This window comes from Miscanthus floridulus, chromosome 16, assembly GCF_019320115.1.
Source record: "Miscanthus floridulus cultivar M001 chromosome 16, ASM1932011v1, whole genome shotgun sequence".
In the NCBI taxonomy this organism is placed as follows: domain Eukaryota; kingdom Viridiplantae; phylum Streptophyta; class Magnoliopsida; order Poales; family Poaceae; genus Miscanthus; species Miscanthus floridulus.
The window spans coordinates 8,048,234-8,074,501 of record NC_089595.1 but is presented as its reverse complement, the minus strand read 5'-3'; the positions used below and the strand labels follow the sequence as shown (position 1 = coordinate 8,074,501).

At 45.9% G+C, this 26,268-nt stretch overlaps 1 protein-coding gene, 1 long non-coding RNA gene and 1 pseudogene across 2 annotated transcripts; 1 reads left to right on the top strand and 2 right to left on the bottom strand.

Moving 5' to 3' along the window:
- LOC136512262 (uncharacterized) lies at positions 1 to 1,492 on the bottom strand. The gene is made up of 3 exons (XR_010773018.1): positions 1,375 to 1,492; positions 220 to 342; positions 1 to 130 (listed from the first exon to the last, which is right to left on the bottom strand). It is a non-coding gene; the product is annotated as an uncharacterized lncRNA (long non-coding RNA).
- Positions 1,493 to 13,124: 11,632 nt separating this feature from the next.
- On the bottom strand, positions 13,125 to 24,278 carry LOC136510220 (uncharacterized; annotated as a pseudogene).
- On the top strand, positions 20,000 to 22,301 carry LOC136514184 (uncharacterized; the record flags this gene model as incomplete). The annotated part of the gene is made up of 3 exons (XM_066508176.1): positions 20,000 to 20,316; positions 22,055 to 22,172; positions 22,281 to 22,301. Coding segments are annotated over exons 1-3 (456 nt in total), but the record flags the coding sequence as incomplete, so codon positions are not given.
- Positions 24,279 to 26,268: the final 1,990 nt, after the last annotated feature.

The window sequence follows — 26,268 nt, the reverse complement described above, 5'->3', positions numbered from 1 at the left end:
TGTATAATGTTATTCCAAAAACAATTGACAATCTGTAACTGACCTAAGCTATACCTTCTCCAGGGAAGTACATGACAGCAATAATTCCTTGGATTTTGATGTCCATTGAGCAGTAATCTCAAATATACCACTGCAAATATATTGGATTATACTTCAATCAGAACACTCAAATTACTGATGTGCTAAGACATGTTATTAATCACCATAGAGAATATTTACTTGAAGATAAACTGAAAGATGCGTTGAAGTGAATCTTTAAAAACAGAATGACCAAAACTTTCTGCAAGCACAACTATTCCACCAGTTCTCCCCCACAACAACCTTCATCTCAACAACACCAACCTGAGAAAGAGAATATAAAGAAGAATTGTTAATTAGCAGCTTACATCCTCTTAATGAAAAATGGGTGAATGGCCCGATCGAGAGGAAAAAAAACTGACACAGAACTGAGATTACTAACTATTGGTAGTTTGTTCATTACCATATTTCAAATGAAAATCATTTGACTATTTTTGTTGCAGAAACCACTATTACAAAGGGCAAACTTTTATCAACAAATTTAGCAACTAGTTACTTGGTGGCTGAATGTTCAATTCATAACAACACCAGAAAAAAATATATGTCAGTTACTTTACCAAATTGGGTGAAGCATTGAGTTCATACGCCGGTATATATGCAGATTGCACGAGCCTACTAAGTTTCTGTTGACTGATCATTATATTCATATATAGTGGCTTGGTGAGACAAAAAAAAAAAGCATGCAATTTAAGCCCATGAATTATTGCATATCAACATTTCTTCAATTCTAGCTAAACAACCACCAAAACCAAGAAAATGAAACTAAATTTTCATCAACAATAAAAAGAACAGAACAAGGGCCTCAATCAACATGCTAATGTTTGGTCCAAACTTTAAAATGAAAAAGAAGGCAACAACCTAACTGCAAGAGGTAAAACATGTTTCGCCCACTGCAACTACAAAATGTTTTTTTACCATGAAAAATTGAAGGATCAAAACGGGCGACCAGAGGAGGGGTGAATGGTCGCGGAAGCCAAAAATAATTTCTAACCCTTCCCCTAAACACAAAACCTGATTAAATCACGTTTTTCAAATTTGGCCAGAACTCTATGTACCTATTAAACCTGATGTGGACGAAAATCTGTAACTCCGATCGACCTAAAAATTTGTCAGATTAAACTAGATGAAATTACGAAACTAACCCAACTGGAATCACGTCAATCGGACTTACGGATCTTGAGATAAAAATAAAACAAGCAGACTATGTCAGATGCTGACGAGAATTGTAAAGAACCAATCGAGATGCACAAGATCAATCATTATAGATGAAAGATTAAATTGAGTAATTGAACTTACAAAAGTGCATCTAGCCTCCGCCCGAACATCCTCCCTCTCTTAATCGGAGAGATCAACAAAAACCTCTCACTAGAATTCAAACCCTAGGCTAGACCGGAGAGAGGAAAACTGAGCCAGGGAACCCCGGGGCACGCGTGAATAGTAACTCGCCGAGAGTTCAAAACGTCCCGCTACCTTCTCAACCCTAGGTGCCACATATTTATATCTCCAAAGGGTGGCACGACCTATTTTCACATAACCCCTACGCTAAATAAATCCAACGTAGGGGCGTAAATTCCAATTACGTCCTCCATGGCAAATTCCGCGATGTCCGCGATCCCTCCATCTCCGCGATGTGATCCTCGCGATGTCGCCGCACGACCATCCGAAATCGTATCGCGATCGCCAGAATTTCCATCTTCGCCCAACGCACGCCGCACGAGCGTCCCGGTACGATGCATGGCTTTGTGGCTCAACCAGCGAACCCCGGATTTTGTGGCGTAATCTGGAAACCTCCCTCGACGTCCTCCCACCGTGTAGCCAGGTACAGTAGACGTACACCACACGATCGCCTGTTCCTCGAACGCAAGCCTCGATCCGCCCTTCTCCGCCTCCACGGTTCTTCGGAACGGCATCCTATCCTCGTTCTTCACTCGTCGCCGCATGTACCTTGTCTCCATCTGTCACCTACAACCACAACCTGCCGAGAGATACATCACACGCACACCGTGTTGTCAATCGCTCATCACCAAGGTGCTAGCTTACCGGCATCTCAAAAATCCTATTGCAACCATTAAAAACCTATGTGTGCACGGGAGCAGGTTGTTCTTGTCGGTGATGTCGGCGTGGTGCCCTATGGCTGGGCTGCACGTGGTGGCCGCGGGGACGCACGCGGCCTTCGCTTCGCCTGTGTTTTGGGACAGAGCAGAGACAGAGAGGATGACATTCGTACGTACATGTGGGCCCAGTCCAGATAATTATTATTTTTATTTCCTTTCCTCGTGTGTGTATTTGACATGCTATGTGTTGACCCGGTCAAAACCGCTGCCACATCATCTAAAACCATAGTGGATATGATTCGAGTCAAGGTGGTTTTGTAAGCTCGATCAGGGACCCGAAATGAAGTTTTGTTATTTCGTCCGTGTTATCTCCATAGCTCGAATTTTTTACTTAGACGACGCGACTAACTACGTACCTATATCCATTGCAACATAAGAACATCACTACATATTGTTATTTACTTGCTAAACTATTAAATCTAGCAAATTAATAAAAGAAATAGCAACTTTAAATTCTGTCCTTTTTCCAACAGTCTCATATAATAGCATTTATTTAAAACTAAAATAGGGCTCACATATATTTGTTCTTTCGTTTTTTATAGAGCAGCGATATCAGGCAACCGTAGCTGATAAACAACCGCAAAAATGTTTGTGCGCATATTAAAGCAACTTAATATTTGATTAAGTCTTGGGCGATTAAATTTACCGGCCCGTCTGTATCCATACTCAGGTCCATGTACGGGGTACATCCGACACTTTTGTACTTACAGTAAGTACTGTATTAATTACCATAGAGAAGCTGAGCAATGGATGGCGGCGAAGGAGTTTGTCGTGGATTTAGGGACGTGGGAATTACCACCGCATGCACCAGCCGCTTTGTGATCGAACCAACCAAATTGCTTGAAAGCCTTGAACCAGCTGGTTTTGCTCCATCTATCCTCGAGCTTCGCTGCTTGCCTTGATCTAGCTGGAGAATCGACAAGTGGGCGCGTGGCCTCTGCATGCATCATATCGGTGGCTTCGTTCACTACGCCAGGTGTTTTCTATGATGGCTTGCGTACGTGGCTCAAAATGGCCAAGCAGTTTCAGGGCACTCTGCAGGATATCAATGAACAACTTTGCACCAAGGAATGTTAAAATAAATTTCAAGGTGATTTAATATCCTTTTGCAAATTGTAAGTCGTTTTACTTTTGTCTACGGCAAATATCTCTATCTTACCAATTTGTCGAAAATTTCACAAACATCTTCGACATAAAAAAAAATCTTTAAATGCGATACAACACATTTATAAGGAAACAAAATAACTTGTACAAAGTCAAAACAAAAAGATAAATTACAAAAATATATTCCATAATATTTGTAACGAAATTGCTTGCTCTTTTTTTTATATAAATTTAGTCAAAACGTAAGATAGACTGACTTAGGTCCCAAATGAGCCGACTTCTGCTCTCAACTTAGCCGTGTGGGTCCCATTACAAATAAACAAGTCCGCAGCTGGCCCGTACCATTGGCAAACAAAAAAATCACTTTCATTTGCTGTTGCTCATCTCACAAGCAGAGGCAAGATGAGTCGTCTGCTCCAGCGGTGATGAGTCGCTTCATCAGCTCCACGTCAATGATGGGTCGACCACTGGAGAACTCAGGACCAGCTGAAACATGATTCTACTGCACAACTGCTACATGACACATACTGTACATTGTATTTCTCGGATCATCAACTAGTGTTGTACGGACGGAGTACTGACGATGCCTGCCGTGCCATGTGCCTGTGAGTGCGAACTATGGCTCCATCGACCATCGAAAGGGGCACGGCACGTCCACAGTGACTTTTTTTTTTTTTACTTTTACAGCGCCCTTTCTTTACCACACCATCTCTTGGAGAGGACAGCCTTATGTTTTTTGACCGAGGTCCCTACTGAAGAATCAATGAAAGCGTTACAGGTACAAGAGTTCAGAAAAAGGGAAAACAGAGAGCTTAGCATTTGTCATCTTCTGCGCTCGAGATTTCATAGCACTAACAGCCTTTCCTCATCTCCTTTCCTCCACCCCTATCTCTGCTGTTCATTTTTTTTTTCCTCATCTCCTTTCCTCCACCCGCAACGCCACGGGATGAGCCAAGCGGCCGGCCGGAGCTAGTTTGACGCACTTTTGGTTGAACTGTTTGGCTGCGTCCAATTCAGTGGCTGCAAACTCGATCAGCTGCTTGAGACTACCAACTCATCGTCAAAGTCGCCAAGCATAGCCTTACTTTTCAAGTACTCTGCCTCCGCAAGATCAGCTGCTTGAGTGAGTATATATATAAATCATCTGAAAAAGGGCACTGGATTCACGGCGAGCACCCAAGGCAATGGCACACATTGTGGATCACCCCGAACGGCCTCTGCATTATTCTCAGCGGGCACCAAAGGAACATCAACGGCCTCAATGAGCTGCGACGACCACCTCCCTCTGCTTCTTCATGCACCTTCCTTTTCCCTAGCCTAAGCTGTGTGGCGTGGTCACTAGACCTGCATGCAAGACAACAACAATCTAAAATTCATTACTTAGAAACTCACCTTCCATCCTAGGAAGGTCTCCAACAAGATCATACATTCTCTTCATTGCGTCCTCCTGAGCGTCAATCTTCTTCTATATCTCTGCTCTCCTATCCACTTGAAATCTAGGATGACGCTTCCTGCTTTTGCATATGATCTTAGCACTCTCACGTGCCTACTTCTTGCGATTCCTTATGAAAAAAAAAAACAAGAGGATATAGATGTTGTAACCGCCTCCCAACCTCTTCTTGGCCCTAGTACTCCTCCCACTCACATTTTCAAGTGCTCTGCGCAAACAAATTATAAAATTAGTGTCGCAAGCAAAATGATATAAAAGACAATTATAAAGTCAACGTAAACGTGACTAACTAGATCATGGTCAACCAAGTGTCCACAACAAAGTCCCACGCCCAGCTCTGAAGGCACAAAGGCCATAGTTGGCTAGCACCCCACATGGGCAACGTCGACCGACATGGCTCGCACGTACATCCAACCTAGTCAGGACCATCAATCCACCGGAAGAAATAACACGCCTCCCAATCCTACAGTTGAAAATAACACCCCCAATAGCTCCCAATATTACAATACACAATAAAAGCAAATTAACAACATAACAACAAGCTCGCTTACACGGTAATCGTTGCAGCAATAGTAGGCCGACGCGGCAGTATCCTCATGCCTAGATTGATCCACCCCAGCTGGTTTGCCACAGTCACACATAGGCACGGGTAATTCTAGAGGGACCGGTGCATCTTTACATGACATGTCCATGCACAACTCTTTTGCCACTTGTGCCTACGCATCTACACGAAACAAAAAATTAATATGGACAGCTAGTGGAATTATAGCCAAAAACATATAATAAACATTTCCTCTTTACTACATCATTAAACAACTAACTTAGTTTTTGACTAACCTAAACATAGAGCAAATGCAAGAACATGTGAACATACAACTCGAGGGCAACCACTAAACCCAACCTTCCTAACGTATTCGATCCACCTATATTATTCGATCACCTAAATTACTTTGCATTTCTTCCCAAAGAAAGATTTTGCTTGAAACTCCAGCTACCAAACCAACTCCTCAATCCACCAACAAAACGGGAAATGAGAGGGGATTTGCCTTGTCCTAGGGCGGGACAAAGCTTGGGGGCGACCACCAACTAGCTCCGGAGGCAGATCTGGTCGGGAGGAGGCCAGTGGCGCCAGTGCGGCCACCGGAGCGCCCAACTAAGTAGGGGAGGAAGAGAGAAATGAGGAAGAGAGAGAGGGAGGGAGGGAGCCACGAGCGGCTCTGTAAGTCGTCGCTGCTGCGTCAGGCAGGTTGGCACGGCAGCGCTGCGCTAGCGTCGATGGCGTGGCAAGCCAGCCATGTTAGCGAGTTGATGCAATTTGACCACGCCAGGAATTTAGGCGCGGCCAAACAAGTTAGATTCGGAAAAAAAAGTGTTAAAAAGTTTAAAATAAAAAAATTGCAAAAGGACACTCGCAGCAGGTGCGGCCCGCTTTTCCATGGCCTCTTCTCCCAAAAATTGGGTAGAGATGGTGCGTACGCAGCACCGTGCGGACGCCCACACAGATGACGACATAATTGCAATCGAGGTCGTATTACGCTCTAACCTGGCTAGTTGGCTCGGCCGAGCCGGCTAATCCACCCTAACTCCCGAAGCCCTCCAACCTTCTCTCCGCGCCCAAGTCCTCCGATCCGCCAACGACCTCCTCTGCGCTAGGGGCGAAGCTACGTTGTAGCTTGTGGGTGCCCATGCACCCACAGAAATTTGAAACCCCACTATTAGGAACAAATTTTCACCATGGTTTTAGATCAAATTTTCACACCTATAAGAGAAACGCACCCCCTCTACCTTGCTCTAGCTTTGCCATTGCTCTGCACCACACACCAGCACCTCCCAGCTCCGTCCACACCTTCCCGCGCCGCCCTCAGCAACGCCTCCCGCTCCTGCACTTCCAAGACCCCACGATGGAGGAGCCGTCGGGCCACCACATGGCCTCCTAGCAGCAAGCCGGAGGAGCTCGGCCTCGCGGAGGTGGGGTGGGGGGAGCTCTTGATGGAGGAGGCTGCGTCCGACGCGAGGTCAGCCGAGAGGAGAGGATCGATGCCGCAAGCTTGGCCAGGAAAGGTGAGCATATTGGACCAAATTTGTGGATTATATTTTGTTTGGTACTGGGATGACAAGGACATTGCAGGCAGGATGTGAATAGCGAACTATATCTCTGATTTTAGGCTTCCCTGCAGGTTTCTAAAGGGAGTGAAGGAAGAGAGAGGACTGTCTACCATAAGATTGCAAGGAAGAAACATGAAGTGTGACTAGTCTGATTATTGTACAATGTATGGATGTGAAGCTGCTTTGGAAAACAGAGGCGCTAGCACCCGGACGTCCGATGGATACGGATCCATCGGACGGTTATGTTCCGCACCGTCCTAGCGCTCCCGTTTCGCACCGCACGCCTGTCCCAGCGCTCCCGTTCCCAGCGCTCGAGCGCTCACTGGCCATAGCATGCTACCAGCACCTGCGTCCCGCACCTGTCGCGTCCACCCCACACCCGTGACGAGCATGCTGCATGCCCAGTGCCCCCATGGCCACAGCACCCCCGCGTCCGCCGGCCCCAGCACCTCCGACCGCTAGGCCCCGGCGAACCACGCGCCCCCGGCTGAACAACATAGAAAGCAGGAATAAAAACACGTGCAACAACACGGAAATAGCTACTGCAACATTAGGCTGAAGCAGCTAAAAGACCATGACCATATTATTGCAACAACGAGGAACAACAGCTGCAACGTTAGGCTAAAGCAGTTGAAACATCATGAACATATTATTGCAACAACACTGAACAAACTGCTGCAAACAATAGGTTGAAGGAGCTGAAACGTTTTGGAACATATTATTGCAACACTGGGATGAAGCATATGAAACAACACTCGAAATAAAACACACTTGCAATAACATGGAACAACTACTGCAACATGAGATTGAAGCAACTGAAACATTTCGGAAGTATTATTGCCACATTTGTGCGAAGCATATGAAACATGCTAGATAAGAACGATTGCAACATCGTTTGGAAACAAGTGAAACATTTTGAAACAGTGCTTGCAACAAACCTTTGAAACAAATGCAACAAAGGGCAAAAACATCCCCCAGATCTACTTGTGCAACATCCTTACGATTTAACTGCAACATACCTCTGAAGAGTATGAAACAACTAGAAGATACAATTGCAACATATAGGAGGGGAGAGAGAGAGCCTGCACAGGGAGCGCCATGGCCGCCAGATCAAAGGGCGTTAGGAGCTCCCTGTGTGAGAGGACGCCGGTGTCGGGGAGGGGCGGCGCCGGGGTGGGGAGGAGGGAACCGGGGTGCGGGAAGGAGCCGCCACGGAGGACACTGGGTCGTCGGGGAAGGAGCGGTTCGGGTGGGGGCAGCGCCACGCGAGCAGCTTGGGAGGGGTGCGCCGGCGAGCCGCTCATTGCTACTACGAGCGGGGGCGCGAGGCTCAGGCGGGGGGCGCACGTCTCGGCGTGGGGCGCCGACGCGAGCGGCTCAAGAGGGAGCGGCGGCGAGTGTCTCCGTATGGAGCGGGCAGCGCTCCCGTGGGGCAAGTGGATGAGGATGACGCGAACGAGTGGAGGAGCGCGAGCGGATGAGGATAAAGCGAGGCGAGCGAGTGGAGGAGCGCAGCCACGTCCGTCCAGAAGAAGAAGCGGGTCGGGTGCTCGGATCCAAGTATTTCCGTTTGGAAAAACAAACTGTGCAGCTTTTTTTTGCCTTTGAGCTTGCTTTGCAAGAGTTAGTGGTACAGATACTTCAAGATGTAATTAAGGATGGCAACGGGCACATATTACCCACGTGCCCGTGGGCACAAACCAGCTAAGGAGAGGGTATGGGTGTGGAGTTGTACCCGCGGGTGTGGGCGAGGGTTTGTAATTGAACCCGATGGGTAAAATTTGGCGGGCACAAAAAAACTCGTACCCGTGCCTGCTAGACCCGCGAACCCGCTCCAGAGCCCTGACATGTGGGTGTTGACGTGTTGTGTCCTCAGTGTGTATAGAATCAAATCTAGCTAATTGTCTTTGAAAATCTCAACTATCAACATATGGTTCATACTAATTAATTAAATTTATAGAACTCGTGTGCATTTTTGCTAGTTAAAAAATATTTATTCTTTTCTAAAAATTGATATTGGCGGGCTAGCGGGTGTGCCCGCGGGTAGCGGGTGCGGGCACACTTTTGTGCCCGTCACGGGTAACGGGCATGGGTGCGGGTTTCCATACCGTGTACCCGCGAAAAATGTGCCCGTTGCCATCCATAGATGTAATATGCACATTGATCTGAAATACGTATGTCATTTTGATTTTGAGCCGTAATACTTCAAGATGTAATATGCACATTCTGAAAAGTGTATGTCCCTTTAGAAGTCCAGATATCCCATTTTTCAAATTTCTGTCATATAGTCCAGGCATCACAGCTGGCAGGAGAGGATTAGTAGGTAAATTTAGGACCTTCGTTCTAAAAATTCACAATATCATCTGTACTCAAAAAAGAGTCTGATAGCAGTGGACAACTTTTTATAGTGCAAACTGCAAAGTGGCATCTTAATCAAGACACAAGAATTACATATTTTCATCGAACGAGGGCATTGGTCATCTTTTTGAACTCCGAGTAAAAGATCTGTAAATCCTCCTTGTATGTAAGCTTCAGAAGCATATCCATCTTTGAACAGCGAGGAAGGCATGGTTGAATCATTGGTAAAGTTTGACATAGCACTAGTACCACCACTGCCGCGTAAGGGTCCTGTGCATAGATATGAAATTGTTCATAACAATTTCCTATTAGCAAATAAAATAGGAAAAAGGAATAATGAGTCAAATTGATGACTTACGATTAATTGGTTTGGATCAGCAGTTGCATCTCTATTTCTTTAGCCTGCTTTGTATCTCCTGTACACAGAGATTAAAATAAGAAAAATTACTATAGAAGTAGGAACGCTGGAAACAAAATAAGCTAGAAAAAGATTGGATCAGTATATACTTAGGGTAGCGGCGGCGACGGCGGAAGTTGGGCCGGCCCGGGCTCGCGTATTGGAGCTAAAGAGGAGCCGAACCAATTAGCCGGGATGGCAGCGAGCCACCGCGCGCTGCCAGGCGAACTCAGCCAATACCAAAGGTTGCAACTTGAATGGATGTCCGCACAGATACCGGGTACAGACCATCCGCTTGCTTCTTGAAAACCCCAGTGCGGCGAGCCGGCGACCCACCCTCGCCGCCGGGCCGGAGTCCGACGAGCTCCCGCTCCCCACCTCGTGAAAGAAAGGAGCAACCTTTTATGTTAAAAACGCCTCCTCTGCATGAGCGCCTCGCGGGTCGTCGCCGGTGGAAGCTCCGGCGGCCACGCATCCCACCATTCCCACCCTCATCTCTCGTATTTGCAAAGAAGGATTCATGATGTCCGTCGCCGCACGGCTGTGTCAACCCCATCTCCGACGTAAACTCTCTTCCCGGCTTGCTTCTTGAAAACCCCAGTTCGGCGAGCCGGCGACCCACCCTCGCCACCGGGCCAGAGTCCGACGAGCTCCCGCTCCCCGCCTCGTGAAAGAAAGGGGCAACCTTTTATGTTAAAACGCCTCCTCTGCACGGGCGCCGGTGGAAGCTCCGGCGGCCCCGGCGTCCACGCATCCCACCATTCCCACCCTCGTCTCTCGTATTTGCAAAGAAGGATTCTTGATGTCCGTCGCCGCACGGCTGTGTCAACCCCATCTCCGACGTAAACTCTCTTCCCCGCTTGCTTCTTCGAACCCCCCGTGCGGCGAGCCGGCGACCCACCCTCGTCGCCGGGCCAGAATCCGACGAGCTCCCGCTCCCCACCTCGTGAAAGAAAGGGGCAACCTTTTATGTTAAAAACGCCTCCTCTGCACGAGCGCCTCGCGGGTCGTCGTCGGTGGAAGCTCTGGCGGCCCCGGCGTCCACGCATCCCACCATTCCCACCCGCGTCCACGAACAGTTTTAAAAGTTGAGGGGGTTAAAAAACTGGTTTTGTAGTTTAGGGAGCAAAATCGGACGACCGCAATAGTTGTGGGAGGTAAATTAGACTTTTTCCTTCGACTCAAATTAATCTACAATTCTCATGTTACTTGTAGCACTCCACTTTTTGAGGCATTCCCCGCATTTTGTGATGTCTTATGCAAAGGGCGATCCTCATGACCAGGGTTCAAGTTGTATTTGTGCCTCTTTTAGTATTAGCATTTACTAGGTCAAGTAGTACCGGTCATAACCTAGTAGCTAAGAGGACACTGTTGGGGGAGCCCATTAGGTATATGGGTCAGGCCTTCCTAAGAAGAGGCCCAAATAGTTCATAGAGTAGTGCCATGTAAAATTTAAACCCACCAAGGGGCCTTTTGTAAATGACCATCACCTACATAAGTGCCCAATGGTATGAAGGCAACTGGACTCACTTCTACCCATATTAGCTTGCACCCAAATCCTAGTCTCTCTTCTCCTCACTACCTTCTCCTCTATGGGTATGTTTAGATGACAACTAGATTATTATAATATGGATTATGCATGGGATTATTATAATCAGGATGATGGATAACAATCATGTTTGGGTCTCTGGATTATGGTGATTGGCTATGGTTGATTAAAGTAATAAATTCCTATTCTACCCCTTTCACAACAAACCTGTTGTTCGTGGATGTGTGTCGCTGGATCAAAATCTGATACTCTACCTCCCCTTTTGTTGTCCCATCCTGCTTGTGTTAAATACTCCTAGTAAATCCAACATCCTGCTTGTGGTAAATACTGCTAGTAATATCTTCACACACCCATATCATTGTTTCTTGGAGATAAATAAAGTGAAAATAGTACTACAGAATTAGATTTTTTAGGTAAGAGGAAACTCCTTTTTCGTTATAATTTGGGTCAAATACAAATTTTACCTCATGGCTCTGCCAATCAATAGAGTCCACGATCTTCTCGTAATTGGCAAATGCACTCTTGAGTAAAACTGACACAGTATCTACCATGTGCTGAGTCGCTACCATGAGTGCAAGGCTCAAGGTAATAATGATGAGGTAGATGCGGCGCTCTTCAGAGCTATCATAGTTCTGCCGGAGACATGGCGCTTTCCAAGGTGGAGGGCTTGCCTGTATCGGATGTTCATGTACTCACCCCGTGTCGTGGATAGGATCCCTGCACAAGTTGATGATGGGTATGAGCGTTTGTTCAAGATATGGAAGAAGATCAGCAAGCGCGTGCTTGGGGGAGCCGATGGATTCCACAGGTTCCGCGCGCTCGTGGGATACGACGCTTATGCCCAGCTCCTACCTGCTGTTTCTATCCTTTTACGTCCCCAGATCAGTCTCAACCTACTCGAGATGTGAGTTAAGTACTCTTCAGTGTTTGAGTATTCAGTCTGTAGCTACGTCCCCAAGACCAAGCTCAAGTTGCTCTGAGATGTGAGTTAAGTACTCTTCAGTGTTTGTGACTTGTGAGTGTTCAGTCTCTACGTCCCCAGACCAAGCTGCTCTGGTGTGACTCAAGTACTCTTCAGTCTTTGTGACTGCTAATAATTTTTGTCTTTGAGAGAACCTGTTAATAACTTTTGTTGCCAGTAGAATCTTTTTGCACGGCAAGTTCGAATTGCTCTGGTGTGACTTAAGTACTCTTCAGTCTTTGTGACTGTTAATAATTTTTGTTGCCCAGTAGAATCTGTTGGTATCCCTATGGTTGGACGTGTGGAAAAAATTTTGCACGGCAAGTTCACATTTTCTTCCTGGATACGACCATTGCACGTTATTATATACACACGCTGCTTTAAGATTCTTGCAATTCTACCGTACAGTACAGGTATATGTGCATGCTTCTTCACGGTAAAAATGTATTCCATTCCATTTTTGAATTTGAAATAAAAAAAAACAGCCGGAACTAACAATACTTTGTCTGCTCCCACGAACCTGGGATACCAAAGCTACTACAGAATTTTTGCACGGCCAAAAAAATAGTCTACTGCCTTTTCCTAAGCCTCCAAACTGAATGAGACAAGCAATCCTTGAAGAAGGGGCACGCAGAAGAGATCTCACACACAAGTGAAAACAGTAGAGTAATAATTTCACACACAAGTAAAAACAGTAGAGTAATTATTGGCGAAGACCATGCTTGCAGAGGTTGGAATAAAAAATACAAGATGCAAAGCCAGTTCTTCTGGCTAAGAATAAAAAATACATTTGACGTAATGTACTGTCTGTTTCCTCTGGATCTGGTTTTACATCATGTACGGATGATTGATCTTCATAGCTAGGTCTGGTGGTTGCGGGTAGCCTCACTATGCTCAGGAGTCAGGACCAAGTGCATACGACCTTAAGGAATTTAGAACATATGTCACCATTGAATAATAATCAAATCAGAATTTATTGCATGAAACCTTAAAACATACAGATAAAATCAGAATTTATCTGCCACTAATACTACTGATTAAGACACATGTCGAGTCCCTTCAGCTTCCATGCTTGTTAAATAACTTGGCTATTGCACCAGTTGCTTGAGATTCACCGCAATGTTCTCTCAGCTGTCTTCTTACCTTTTGCATCACATCACAATGCTCAATGCTCATAGAGATCATCTTTCTGAAGCATGGGATGCAACCACCCTTTCACAAATCTTCTGGCACAACTTTGGACTCAATATGGGAATCCCGAACTCCAAGCTCAGAGGAACCCACTGGTAGCTTACATTTTCTGGGTCAAACTTATCTGGTTCATCTATCCTGTGAAGTCTTAGTAGACGGAGGTAGCCAAGTGTACTCATCTCAAGTTTACTAGATAGGTCTTTCAATACAGGAGTCAAATCTATGATCTGTTCCTTTGGCAAATTAGTTTGAGTCAACACAGATTCAATTGACTGATCATCATTTTTTAGGGGGTAAAGGGATATCCAGTGACAAGGTTTCCTCATGCGTTATTGTTTAAGTATCGAATTCAAGCAGTGTAACAATAAGTTGCCCTTCAGGCCTTAACTAAGTTCCCTTCAAACTTTCCCCCTAATCCACCCACCACAGAGCCATCCCAAGACCATATCAGTGCCATCTCACAACCAGCTAATGGTTCAGGCAGCAGTCTAAAACATAGTCCTTTCATGAATACAGCAGATACTGGCCCACAATGTCATGCTGTGTACAGTACTAGCTTCATCCAAGGTGTCATGCACTACCGGAAAAACGTCCTTTGCCGAAATCCTAGATTTTTGCCGAGAGCAAAAACGCGGGCTCTCGGCAAAGAAAACGTTTGCCGAGAGCGGCTCTCGGCAAACACCGGCCGTCGGCAAGTGACAGGATCGCCGTGGGCCTGCCTCTCGGCAAGCAACAGCTCTCGGCGAAGCGGGCCGTTTTGCCGAGAGCCGCGCTCGGCAAAAAATGCCCGTCGGCAAAACGGTCCTTTGCCGTAGGCCGCGCTCTCGGCAAAATCAGGCTCTTGGCAAAACATTGCCGCGGGCCCATAGCCGTGACTTGCCCTGACGGCGTCACCGCTTTGCCGAGAGCCCCTCCGTTACTGCTCTCGGCAAATATTTGCCGAGAGCCCCTCCCAGGCTCTCAGCAAATGTGGTTTCTATATTTCATGTGCATGTGTTTCTCTTCTCCTAACTCTCTCCAATTAAATTATTTTTTCTTTCATATGCTCCAAACTTTTTTCTCTATAGACATATTACAGGTTGTACTCAATATTAAAATTTTGTGTATTTTTGTAATTATTTGCTATATATAATTAATTAATTGCATTTCAAGGAGTTTTTTAATCGATTAAAATTTGAACAGCGATTGATTTAAACACGGGAAAAAATTAAGTAGAAAATGATATTCATGCTATTTATGCATTATTGAGGGCAAATAACATCTTGTTGACGTTTTTTTCACCTTTCATTTTACGAATCGAAGACCACGAACATATGTCGCCCAACGATTTAAAAATTCTTAAAAAAGGAAACGAAGTCGGAAAATTGTGATATTTGCAATGAAGTCATGGTATCACACTTGGAGGCTGTGGTAAAAAATTGAAAAAAGTGGTTGCGTATGATTCTTACAATCTGAGACATCTCCGAATAAGTTTCATAAAGTTGAGAAGGAGTCATTAGGATTTTCAAACAATGTCACGGTCAAATTAGTTTTGGAGTTCCAAACTTTTTGTATAGCCATTAGAGAGCATAAGTTGTAACACGACAAAATTTCGTATTTTTCCGGAGCCGTTTGCTGTTTATTAATTTTTTTTTGGATATTATTTGCCGAGAGCTTCAGGGGATTGCTCTCGGCAAAGGCTCTTTGCCGAGAGCAACTAGGCCCGCTCTCGGCGCAGATTTCTTTTTTTTACCTGGCCTGGATCAATGGTTTGCCGAGAGCTACTCTCGGCAAATAATAATTTTTATTTTTTATATTTTTTTGTGCAGTTAGCTAGTTAAAAAAATCGAATGAAATTTGAAAAAAAAAAACTTTACCGAGAGCCGGATCTGGGGGCTCTCGGCAAAGGGGGAAGGTTTGCCGAGAGCCTCCCAGATCTGGCTCTCGGCAAAGTGGGTTCACCACTTAAACGTTTCGGCGCAGCCCCGCAAGCCGCGCAAGGTGAACCGTTTCGGCCGCAGCCCCGCCGCCGCCGCAGCCCGCCACGCCCGTCCGCGCGCGCTGCCGCCGCCGCTCCGCCCGAGCCTCGCCGCCGCCGTAGCCCGGCCAGCCCGCCCCATCCCGCCACGTCCGCCCGCGCGCGCCGGCGGCGGCCGGCGGCCCGCCCCAGCCCCGCCACGCACAGCCGCCGGCGTCTCGCCCCCGCACGCCAACGACGTCATTCGTCCCGCCCCCGCAAGTAGAGGAGCGAGGAGGAGTGGCGCGCCGTCCTCTCCCCCAAGCAGTTCTGCATCCTCCGCCAGAAGGGCACCGAGTTAGTACTCTTCCTCACTCCTTTTTGTCATTTCCAGTTACAGCTTGTAGATCTTGTCTTTCATCCATTGCTACTTGCTGCAAACAACCAAATATCATGATTTAGATAAGCTGTGGTCTCAACAAAATTATAGCAATTAGAGAAGGTGATCAAGGCATATATTCTGCAGCCATGCTCACCATGTCCACGTCCAAAATTTCCTGGTTTTTAATTTCCCATGCAGCATGAGTTTCATCAACACAGCCTTTTCAAATATTTCAACATCAAAATCTAGGAGGCTAGTTTAGTCTCGGGACCAACCTTCTTTTGAGCAACTACTACAACCTTGTTGATTCCTTGCCTGGTTGTATATTTAGCCTTGAAGAGAGTGTGCTGTTGATGATGTGCTTAATCTGAGCAGTGTTGTGGATGCTAGAAATGTCTTCAATCTTGCTGATGAATTGCCGAGTAGGGTCTTGCTATCTACATTAATAAATTGTGTTGACTTGTGCCCATGTCTTATTGTCTAGCTGAATTTTTCTGTTCTAAAATATTTTCACACTTGGCCTTGTGCCCTTGTGTGAGAAATCCGATTAAAATGAAACAGAGTGAGGCACGAGGTTTACCTGATATAAACTTATCACAAATGATTAGTTGTGAATGAAGAAACCTCACATGCGATACTTCTAAATTAAAGCTCAAAAACCATGCAAACTCTTGTTAAAGGACTGGTGCTTCTGTTTCAGCAAAGATGGTTTAGTGAGATTTTATCATAGTACTGAGAGTTATTGTTCCAGTAAAATTTGCAGGATTGATTAGACTAGTGTGTAGTTACGTTGACTTTTCTTCATCGACGCTACTGCTACATATTCTTAAGAAATTCGAAATAATTTATGAAAAATGTTTCAGAATAATTTTATGAAAAAGGTTTGAAATGAATTCGAATGGTGAAGCTTCAACCGGGAACATGCTCACAGTGTGGTGGTAGCGCCTCCTATCGTGGAGACCTCCTGCCCTGGTTCAATTCCTAGTCTGATTGTTGTCATATATATACCAGGAAGTTCCTCTAGAGTGGACCTAATCATAGGCCACCCGACCCAACCTGACGCGCCTAAAAAAACACGATCTGATAGTGCGTTGGGTCATATTCAAATCATGATTCTCAATCCACGACATGAGCTAAGTGTAAAAACCGAGAAATATCCTGATCCGGCCCGCTAGTGTGCTAGATCAGGTTTGGGCAAATATTTTGATCCGACACCTTTTCTCGGCTTGACCTAACCGGATGTTTGATGAAGTGTAGTGTCCACGCTTTGTTTGGTAGAAATGTTTTGATTTTTCTTAGACAGTCTCACATGTATTTAAACGTGATATAAATATAGGTGTCGCGAAGAAAAAAAAAGCTTCAACCGTGGGTTGAAATCACTAGGTGGGCATCAGGGGTCTTCGAAATCACTAAACGGACTGAGATGAGCTGACCACCTAATGATACAGCGATTTGTGGTTTGCCACCCTTCTTTCGTTGCATGACGTGCGGGGCCACAAAACATGGGCCCACCTATCGGTGTCTAATGAATAACGGTCGTCTTCCTTTACCTTTTTTCCCCACCCCACTACGCCCCACAGGGGTTTCCTTGCAGCGAGATCGCAGCCCAAGCTGCCGCCGGTCGCCCGGTCAGGACGTCAGGTCATCAGGTGAGGTGGCCGCCCATCCAGTCCTTGTGCCCTTGCTCCGTCTTCCTCCTCTGGTCAGTTTGCAGTTTGCACCCTCTCCTCAGTCTCGCGTCTCCTTCGCCGTCTGATGATATCGTTTCTTGGTTCCGCAGCATCTTCGCCTGAAATCTCTGCTGATTCGTCCAAGCTACACGTCCCCGGGTGGCAAAAACCAAGTTGAGGTAGCCACAGGTCAAATCCCCTCCTCCTGCTGGTTCCGGTCAGCAACCCTACCCTCTCATTCCGTCTGCTGATCGTTTCTTGGTGGTATTAGTAGTAGTTAGTAGTTAGTAGTTAGTAGTTGTAGTAGTGGTATTAGTAGTGGTAGTAGTAGTTAGTGTAGTAGTAGTTGTAGTAGTTAGAGTAGTAGTAGTTGATAATTAAGGTGCATGTGGTTCCTTGATATATATGTGGTACCCACATAAGAACTCTTTGTAGACAAAAGATTGCAGCCTTGTCACAACATCTTTCGTGCTCAAGATTTACATTTCTGAAATTCAGGAGCTATCTGAATAGTCAGCCTTGTCACAACATTCACTCTTAAATCTTAATCCATATTTGCTGACCCCTACTCAAACACAGAAATCTGCACTGAGGCATAATAATTTATGATTTTAGTTCCAGGAGCCATCAGGAGAATAAAAATGTTCAGTTGATAGTGCAAATGAAATACTAGGATGGATTTCAGTGCACGGAAAGGTTTATGGTGCATGCAGCTTAATCTGCTTGTTTCGAGTCTAACTGATTCTAGTAACATGAAACTTAGCCAGAATGGGCCAGAATCGGCTAGAGGGCCGCGAACCGGACAGTTAGGTGACGTTAGAATGGGCCAGAAAAAAAGCCAAGACTAAAAAAGAGGCAGAAAATTTGCCTCCTTATTATTACTTATTAGGTAGGTATAGATTATTGCTCGCGACGTTTTTTTCAAGTTCAGCTCTATCCACTATAGCAGACGTGGCTTATGACTAGAATTGAAGCGAAAAAAAATTACAATGGCATGGGCTAGCTTATGACTCCGTTTCAGTAAACTAGGTACCAGACGTGGTTATAACTAAGGATGCAAATGGATACCAAATAGGCCATAGTGTTTTGTACGTCAGCTAATCTGGTACATTTCTGCTCTCAAGTGAAGGTGAATTACGATAGGGTCTATCTTTGGTTTTACTTACCACGTAATTAAAGAGACGTACGGAGCATCTGATCTATCGGTTGTGGCTCTAAATCGTATGTCGTTTTAGATTTTCTAGGTAACTTTTCTTATACATCAGTATACACGATATTTAGAAACGTTGTAAAAATCTATATAAATGACAAATCGACTTACAATTTGGAATACAGATAATAGCATGTATGCACGCCCTTAAAATTAGGCCTTATTTGGATTGAAGGAAGAACGTAGGAAACGTAGGGAAAAGTCATTTCAGAGGAATCATCTCCTCTCTCATCGCTTGGAACAAGGGAAGCAGCAAAAATACATTACTTTCCAGAGGAACGGCAAGTGTACTTGTGCTTTCGCAGGAATAAGAAAAATGAGCTATCCGACACCATATAAGAAATATATGAAAAATATAATCTTAAGGGCATGGATCGATCACGCCTTTGGTTTATATAGTAGCAGTAGTATAATCAGACTGTGCTGATATAGACTGCTTGTGTCAACATAATCAGCAGTATTAAGCTTTATGCTATGTATATAAAATGCAATTAAATTTAAATAACTATCAGTACAGCAGTCTATACCAGCACAGCTGTCTAATTGCGTTTATATTTTGGGCATCAGCAAATCCAGGGCACCTCAGTCTATATCAGCAAATCCAGTTCTAGAGAAGCTTCATTTCTCACTAAATTTGTGATCCTAACATATGAAGTTCATTATTCCTTCCTTTTTTTTTATGTGTACGAGAGCAAAATTCAGATTTAGAAACAAATGAAAAAATAACATATTAGTAGTGGTAGTAGTAGTTAGTGTAGTAGTTGTTGTAGTAGTTAGAGTAGTAGTAGTTGATAATTAAGCTGCATGTGGTTCCTTGATATATATGTGGTTGTTGGCCATCGTGTCGTGGTTTTCTTTCAGGTTTGGAAACCTCACCGTTCAGGGGAGATGCTGCCGAATTTTTGAGTTGACGTTATTTTGCTTCTTTCTTTTTGCAGGAGCCGAGTCGGAGTACCCCGGTGTCCCCAGGTCTGCCCGCACCGCGTCGCCTCGCCACTGCACCGACCCGCCATGGCCCCGCTAGCCTGACTTCACCGCCACCTAAGGTATAACCACTCTTTCTTTGTCCTGGTCATGTATCTCCACGTAACCCAGTTAGGTGTCTCCCGTTCGAAAGAGATACGGTTAGAAATATGCAGATCTTTGCATATCAATAACCGTATCTGTTTCGAATTGTCCACGTTTTTTGGACAACCCGAGGATGCGCAGATGGTGTTAGTTTCCATGGTCTACTCCGATCTGAGACAGAGTTTCGACAGTACCTTCCTGTTGTTCTCTGGATACACAATCTCCCTGTTGGGACGTGTATTTGGAGAACAGCGGGGAGGTGCTGCCGAAATTCTGTTTTGGATAGGACCAGACCATGGGAACGAACACCATCTACGCATCATCGGGTGGGATTAGGACCTATCCTTACCTATTAGATGGTAGGAACGACGTGTAGATGCAAGTCCATGGTTATATTTATTACTTGGTGATATATATGTTAGAGGATGGATGACCGTGAGTGGATGTACTCGGGCCGCCAGAGCGCCCGTGAGATTACCAGAGAATGGGTCGACAAGACCGAGGCTTTCATCAAGCAAGTATTTGACCAGGTTCCCGGAGCGCGTGCCATTTTTTGTCCCTGCATCAACTGTAAGAACAGAAAGAGGCAGACAAAGGAGGTGATGACTTCACATCTGGCTAGGCATGGATTTACGAAAAACTATACCCAGTGGACCCACCACGGTGAAGCCGATCGTGTGAGAGAGGAGGTGGTGAGACCACGTGTCGAGGATTACAATGCTGATGCCGGGGTAGCAGCTTGGTTAGATGACTTTCACAAAGCACACTTCGCTGACGGACGTAGGCAGCAGGAGGAGGAGGAGCCAGAGGCAAGCGCAAAGGCGTATTACGACATGTTGTCTGCGGCAGGGAAACCCCTTCATGGCCACACACAGATTTCAAAGCTTGATGGCATTTCACGCTTAATGGCCTTAAAGTCCCAGTTCAACCTCAGTCGAGAGAACTTTGATGAAATGTTGACAGTTATTGGCTCCATCCTTCCGGCCGGTCACCTTCTGCCACAGAACATGTACGAACCGCAGAAGGTCCTTCGTGCACTTAAGATGCCGTATGAGCAGATACATGCTTGTCCGAAGGGCTGCGTCCTCTTTAGAAAAGCACACGCGGATGCAAAGCACTGTCCAAAGTGTAAATCCTCTAGGTATCTAGAGGTAGACTCTGGTGATGGTGAGAAGAGGCAGAGTCTGTACCCCGTGAAAATCCTACGGTTCCTTCCATTCATACCGAGGATCCAACGGCTATTCATGACAGAGGAGTCTGCGACCCGTTGGGCAAAAGTACGTAACTTTTACATTTTTTCGCTCCTACATATGATAGAATCACAATGAAAACTAACAGTTTTTTCTTAATCACTTACGCAGGTCTTGGAAGATCGTGGTCCCAGGTGCTCACAAAAGGTTGCCCAATGTCATCCTGGGTCTTCTCTGCAGGGAACACTTCCCACGCTTGGTTCGCTTCGCCGAAGCTCTGGAGCCAGCCTACACGTACGAGCACTACGTCGCCGCCCCTGATGCGGAGGACGAGACTGGCCGCACGTACGAAAGCGTGGCAGAGCGGGTTATGTGTGAGTTTTGGGTAAGTCTTCCTCCCACTACTTTGCTCAATACATTGCATTCGCTAGAGTTTCTTGAACCAGTGTATTGATACATCTTTTCTATATGCAGGACTTCTTCAAATGCGCCGAGGGCTATGAGGCGAGGGCGGCCAAGGTGGCGGCCAAATCTTTTAGAGGTCGCATCTCAGACATGCATTACGAGGCGTGGCTCCAGGCCATCATCGATTACTGTGCCGTCTACGAGCATCGGAAGGTAAAGAAAGAAGATGCAAGATTAATGCATCTGACCAAAGAGTAGTACCTGAAGGTAAATATACAACATCAATATTGATTTCTTCTGAGATTGGGTAGGCTTGAATTGTTCTTATATCTGTCAATGTACTTGATGTCGTATAGGTGCCTCCTGGCTGGTGCGCCAATAAAACGCGGGCCTGGCAGATGATGGTCGACAGGTGGGTGAGTGGCAATTGGGCGGATAACCACACCATCCTCCGGGAATGACGTTTGTTGATGCCAGGTGTATCACACCACCAGGGCAACCTTAACATCCACAAATTCGGGGCAGATGGGTACGTGACTTGGTGTAGCTTCATTTATTCTTTCAGACGTTTATTCCTGCATGATTTATAATCGTCTTGTTGTTTTTCTCATAGTCGGCTGCACATCAAAACCAGCCATGCGGAGAGCTCAAGTCATGGGTTCTGGCCCACAAGGGCAAGGCGACAGACAACATCAACTGGAACCCGGACGACCCAGCAGAGTCGTTCACCAACGAGAGCATCCCCGAGCACATCAGTCAGTACACCGAGGCGGCAAGGGGAGTCCATGGGGCAGACTAGGATCCGCACACCGTGGACATTGACGGCGACATCATCATGAGGGTGGGAGGAGGCAAGAAGCATGGGCGGTACCTCATCGGCAATAGCACACTCGACCCGCACACCACTCCCACTCTCTCACAGGTCCGGACAAGCAGCACGAGCGGTAGCGTGCCCATACGCCCAAGGCAGGACACTTCGACGCATCGTGTGGCAGCACTACAGGTTATTTCTATTTTATTCGTCGTTCATTGGTTTTACATTCCTCAAAATTGCTTGTAACAATGCGGTGAAAAATTATAGGCTCAGGTGCATGCGCTCGAGGAGCATAAGGCTAGGGTGGAGGAAGAGCGACAGAGGGAGCGGGAGGCCGAGCGACAGAGGTGGGAGGCCGAGCGGGCGAGGTTTGATGCCTTGGCTCAGTACGTGGCAAGTCTTGGCATCACGATGGGTCGTCCAGCGCCACTAGAGCTGTTCGCTCCTCCACCGCCTTACCCATACCCACCTTACTCATCCGTGAGTTTAACTTCTCTAACAAAAGCTTTTACTGTACATGTTGGCCATCGTGCCGTTGATGTGATGGGAGGCCTTCGTGCCGTTGATATATATGTGTGCCGGCCATCGTGCCGTTGATATGTGGTGGGCGGCCATCGTGCCGTTGGTTTTCTTGCAGGTTTTGGAAACCCCACCGTGCAGGGGAGGTGCTGCCGAAATTTTGATGTGCCTAGGCTTAGATTACAATTTTATACCTAGTTCTGCAAATTTTGACTTGTCTACGCTTAGATTACAATTATATGCCTTAGTATTACTATAATTACTAATTTTTCTTCTCCTTTGTGCAGAATCAATCGGCGGGTTCGAATGATGTGCCTGAGCAGCCGTCGTCGGGAGGGTCGTGGCACCAACCGTATCCACAACTTCCGCCGCATCAGCAGCCATCGGGAGGGTCAGGGTATCAGCCGTATCCACACCTTCCGCCGTAGCAGCAGCCGCCGTCGGGAGGGTGGGAGCCTTGGGGGTGAGCCTGTTGTTCTTCATCATGTATTAGCACTTTGTGACATGAACTTGTGTGAGATGAACTTAGCACTTTGAGATGGACATGTGTCGTTGGATTTGAGATGTTTAGATGGATTATAATGTGAGACATATGATGTGGATGACATATTTGTGATATATGTGATGTGGATGATGTGTTATATTTGTGAAATATGTGTTGTTGAAGCTGGAAATATAAACAAAAATTAAAAAAATGCTCTCAAAAATAAAAAATGCTCTCTGGACTCTTTGCCGAGAGTAGGGCTCTCGGCAAATCTGCCTCTTTGCCGAGAGCTTGGTGGTCGGCTCTCGGCAAACCTATATTTTTTTTAACACCACATCTGCCGCAAATCTTTTTTTTAACAATTCTTTGCCGACGGTCGCTCTCGGCAAAGAAGTTCTTTGCCGACGGTCGCTCTCGGTAAAGAAGCTGTCGCACCGTTAGCGGTCGTTTGGTCGTTACTAGGGCGCGCCAGTTTGCCGAGAGCTAGAGTTTGCCGAGAGCCTTGACATTACTCTCGGTAAATATTTTGCCGAGAGGGGCTCTCGGCAAAGAATCCTTTGCCGGTAGATGGTTTGCCGACGGTTCTTTGCCGAGAGCTGCTCTCGGCAAATTGTTTGCCGAGCGTCAACTCGTCTTTGCCGAGAGCTTCGGGCTCTCGGCAAAGGCCGGGAGTCCGGTAGTGATGGTGGAATAAGAGGGTGGTCCAAAATGAATTGGACCTTGAAGAACTGACAAAGGAAGAGGAACAATCGACACAATAACGTCATAGTTCTGAAGGAACAGCCATTCCAATGTAGCCAGGGCAAGTGAGGCTAAGCTCTCACATGAAGAATATCAACTTTGTACTTCCTTTTGTTCTTCAAAACTCGAGATTCTGTGAAACATCTAGCTGCATGGTAAAATCATTCTCGTCATTTTTTACCATGCTTTCTGCACTTTCCGATATAGCCACAGCTGGTGATAGTATATTCCCATCAGGCCATCACTATTATCTAAATCACCTGCACAGTGGTCATGCTCGGAAAGTTCATTATGGTTATTGTCAGAAATACCCTCAACGTTTACCTTGGCCAAATGGTCAGCAGCATTGTCAATACCATGACCAGAGCTTCTTGGAGTTTTTGCTTCACCAGCATTATCAGAAACTCCACCAGACTGTAAACACTCCAAGAAGCATCGCAGACTGAATGCATGACTTGCAAACTCTAGCACACCCTCAAATTTCTTTCCCTCTAACACTACTAGAGAACAGACTTTAGAACGATGTCCCAATTTGACATTAGCCTCGGCATTTTTTTGCCCCCGGGACTAAAGGTCCCTGCCCAACGGTCGTCCGCGGGGCAGGGGCCTTTAGTCCCGGCTGGTATTACCAACCGGGACTAAAGGTAAACCTTTAGTCCCGGCTGGTAATACCAGCTGGGACTAAAGCTTTTAGTCCCGGTTTGGGTGATGCCCCGGGAATAAAGATTAATCTTTAGTCCCGGTTTGGACCCCTAACCGGGACTAATAATCCCGGCCTATAATTCAGCTCATTTCTTCCTCCCCGAGCCCGAGCCATTCCATTCAAACTCACTGTCTCTGTTTTTCAGCTTGCTGTTGTTCTTGCTCTCTCCCCCTCCATTGGTGTTGCTCTTCGATTTTGGAGGTAACAAACTTAATCCTCTTATGTTTTATCAGTAGCTTATCTCATTTTGCGATGTAGATGCATGTGTAACTTTATATGTTGGACTTTATTATGATTTTATATGTAAACTTAGAAAATTGTAGAAAATCCGTACTAGTTGAACTTGCGGACCGTGTTCAAGTCGGCGAGCATGTTCTCTGCCGAGCGGTAACGGACGTCAAGGAGGAGCTTTGATTCTATGAGGGACGAGACGACTTCATCCCCACGGCGATCGCCAACTCCTACACCGGCCCCATCGCCTCCACGACGATCTCCAACTCCTACACCGGCCCCACCGCCTCCACAACGATCTCCAACGCCTCCACGCCGGTCTCCACCAACACCGGCCACATCGCCTCCACGCCGGTCTCCAACACCGCCCCCACCCCCTCCACAGCGACGCACTACAAAGACGTCTAAGGTCCCGGCGGCAAAGAAGACCCCGAGAAAAAGAGTTATTTCTCAAGAAATACTTTCTGAAAAAACTGATGAGCAAATAGCAGCTGAAGAAGACAAAAAAGTGAAAGATTTTTTTATAGATACCAAAAAGAAGAGTCAAGCGAAGCTTAAGGAGAAGCCGTACTTTTACCTACCACGAGAGGAGCTGAGGCAGAAGGTCGATGCTCACAAGAAAAAGATGATTGAACTTCGTAAGCCTTCGCCACTATCAGACTATGACCGCTCCCTCGTGAAGTCACATGATGCAGATAAGAAAAGGAAAAGAGCATCAGGGAAGGATGTCCCACAGCTCGGACAACAGAAGCAACCAATGCAAAATCTTGTTGTTGCTAATCAATATGGTTCCAACATAGAAGTCTATCGACCAGACAACTCTGGAGAAGTGTCGGTTCAAGCCCTTAATGCTTTTTTTCAAGATACTGGTTTAACCTTGGATCAATTGACGGGCAAATCTCCAATCCAGAACCTGGAAGTTGATACCTGGAAGACTTATAAATATGGCAAAAGTCTGTACAACCCTGCAGCTCTGAATGAATTGGGTACGCAAATGTACTTGCTCAACAAGTGGTACATGCAGGCGTGTGGCAGGGGTGAGCAGTGGATCTTTGTCAGATTTAGAGACCATCATTACTTCCGTGGCGATGACATCTTACATATTAGTTTCGAAGAATTGCATCAACTATACCACATGGACGCTCTGGACAAATCAATCATTAGCTCCTTTTGTTTGTAAGTGATTCTTACTTTTATTTAATAAACTCACTTCCATGCGTATGTGTATATAATTATCCTCACATGTAACTTATATTTATATACAGATTCCAGATGTCAGAGCTCCAAAGAATACAAGACACCAGTGTTGGCTTCATTGATCCTTATATCGTATTCAAAACCGGTATTATTGTCAAGGAGCGATGGGTATCTGAAGCACAGGAGAATATCATGATGTTCTTCGTGAAGCAGCACGACAAGACAACAATACTTTTCCCGTACAACTTTGAGTAAGTGTTAATAATAATGTAGTCTACATATTTTATGTAATATCAATACAACTTATATGCATGTACGTGTGTGTATAAACCAATGCAGTTTTCACTGAATACTCATTGTCATTGAGTTAAACTCAAGTCGGTTACTAATCTTTGACTCGTTGAGAAAAG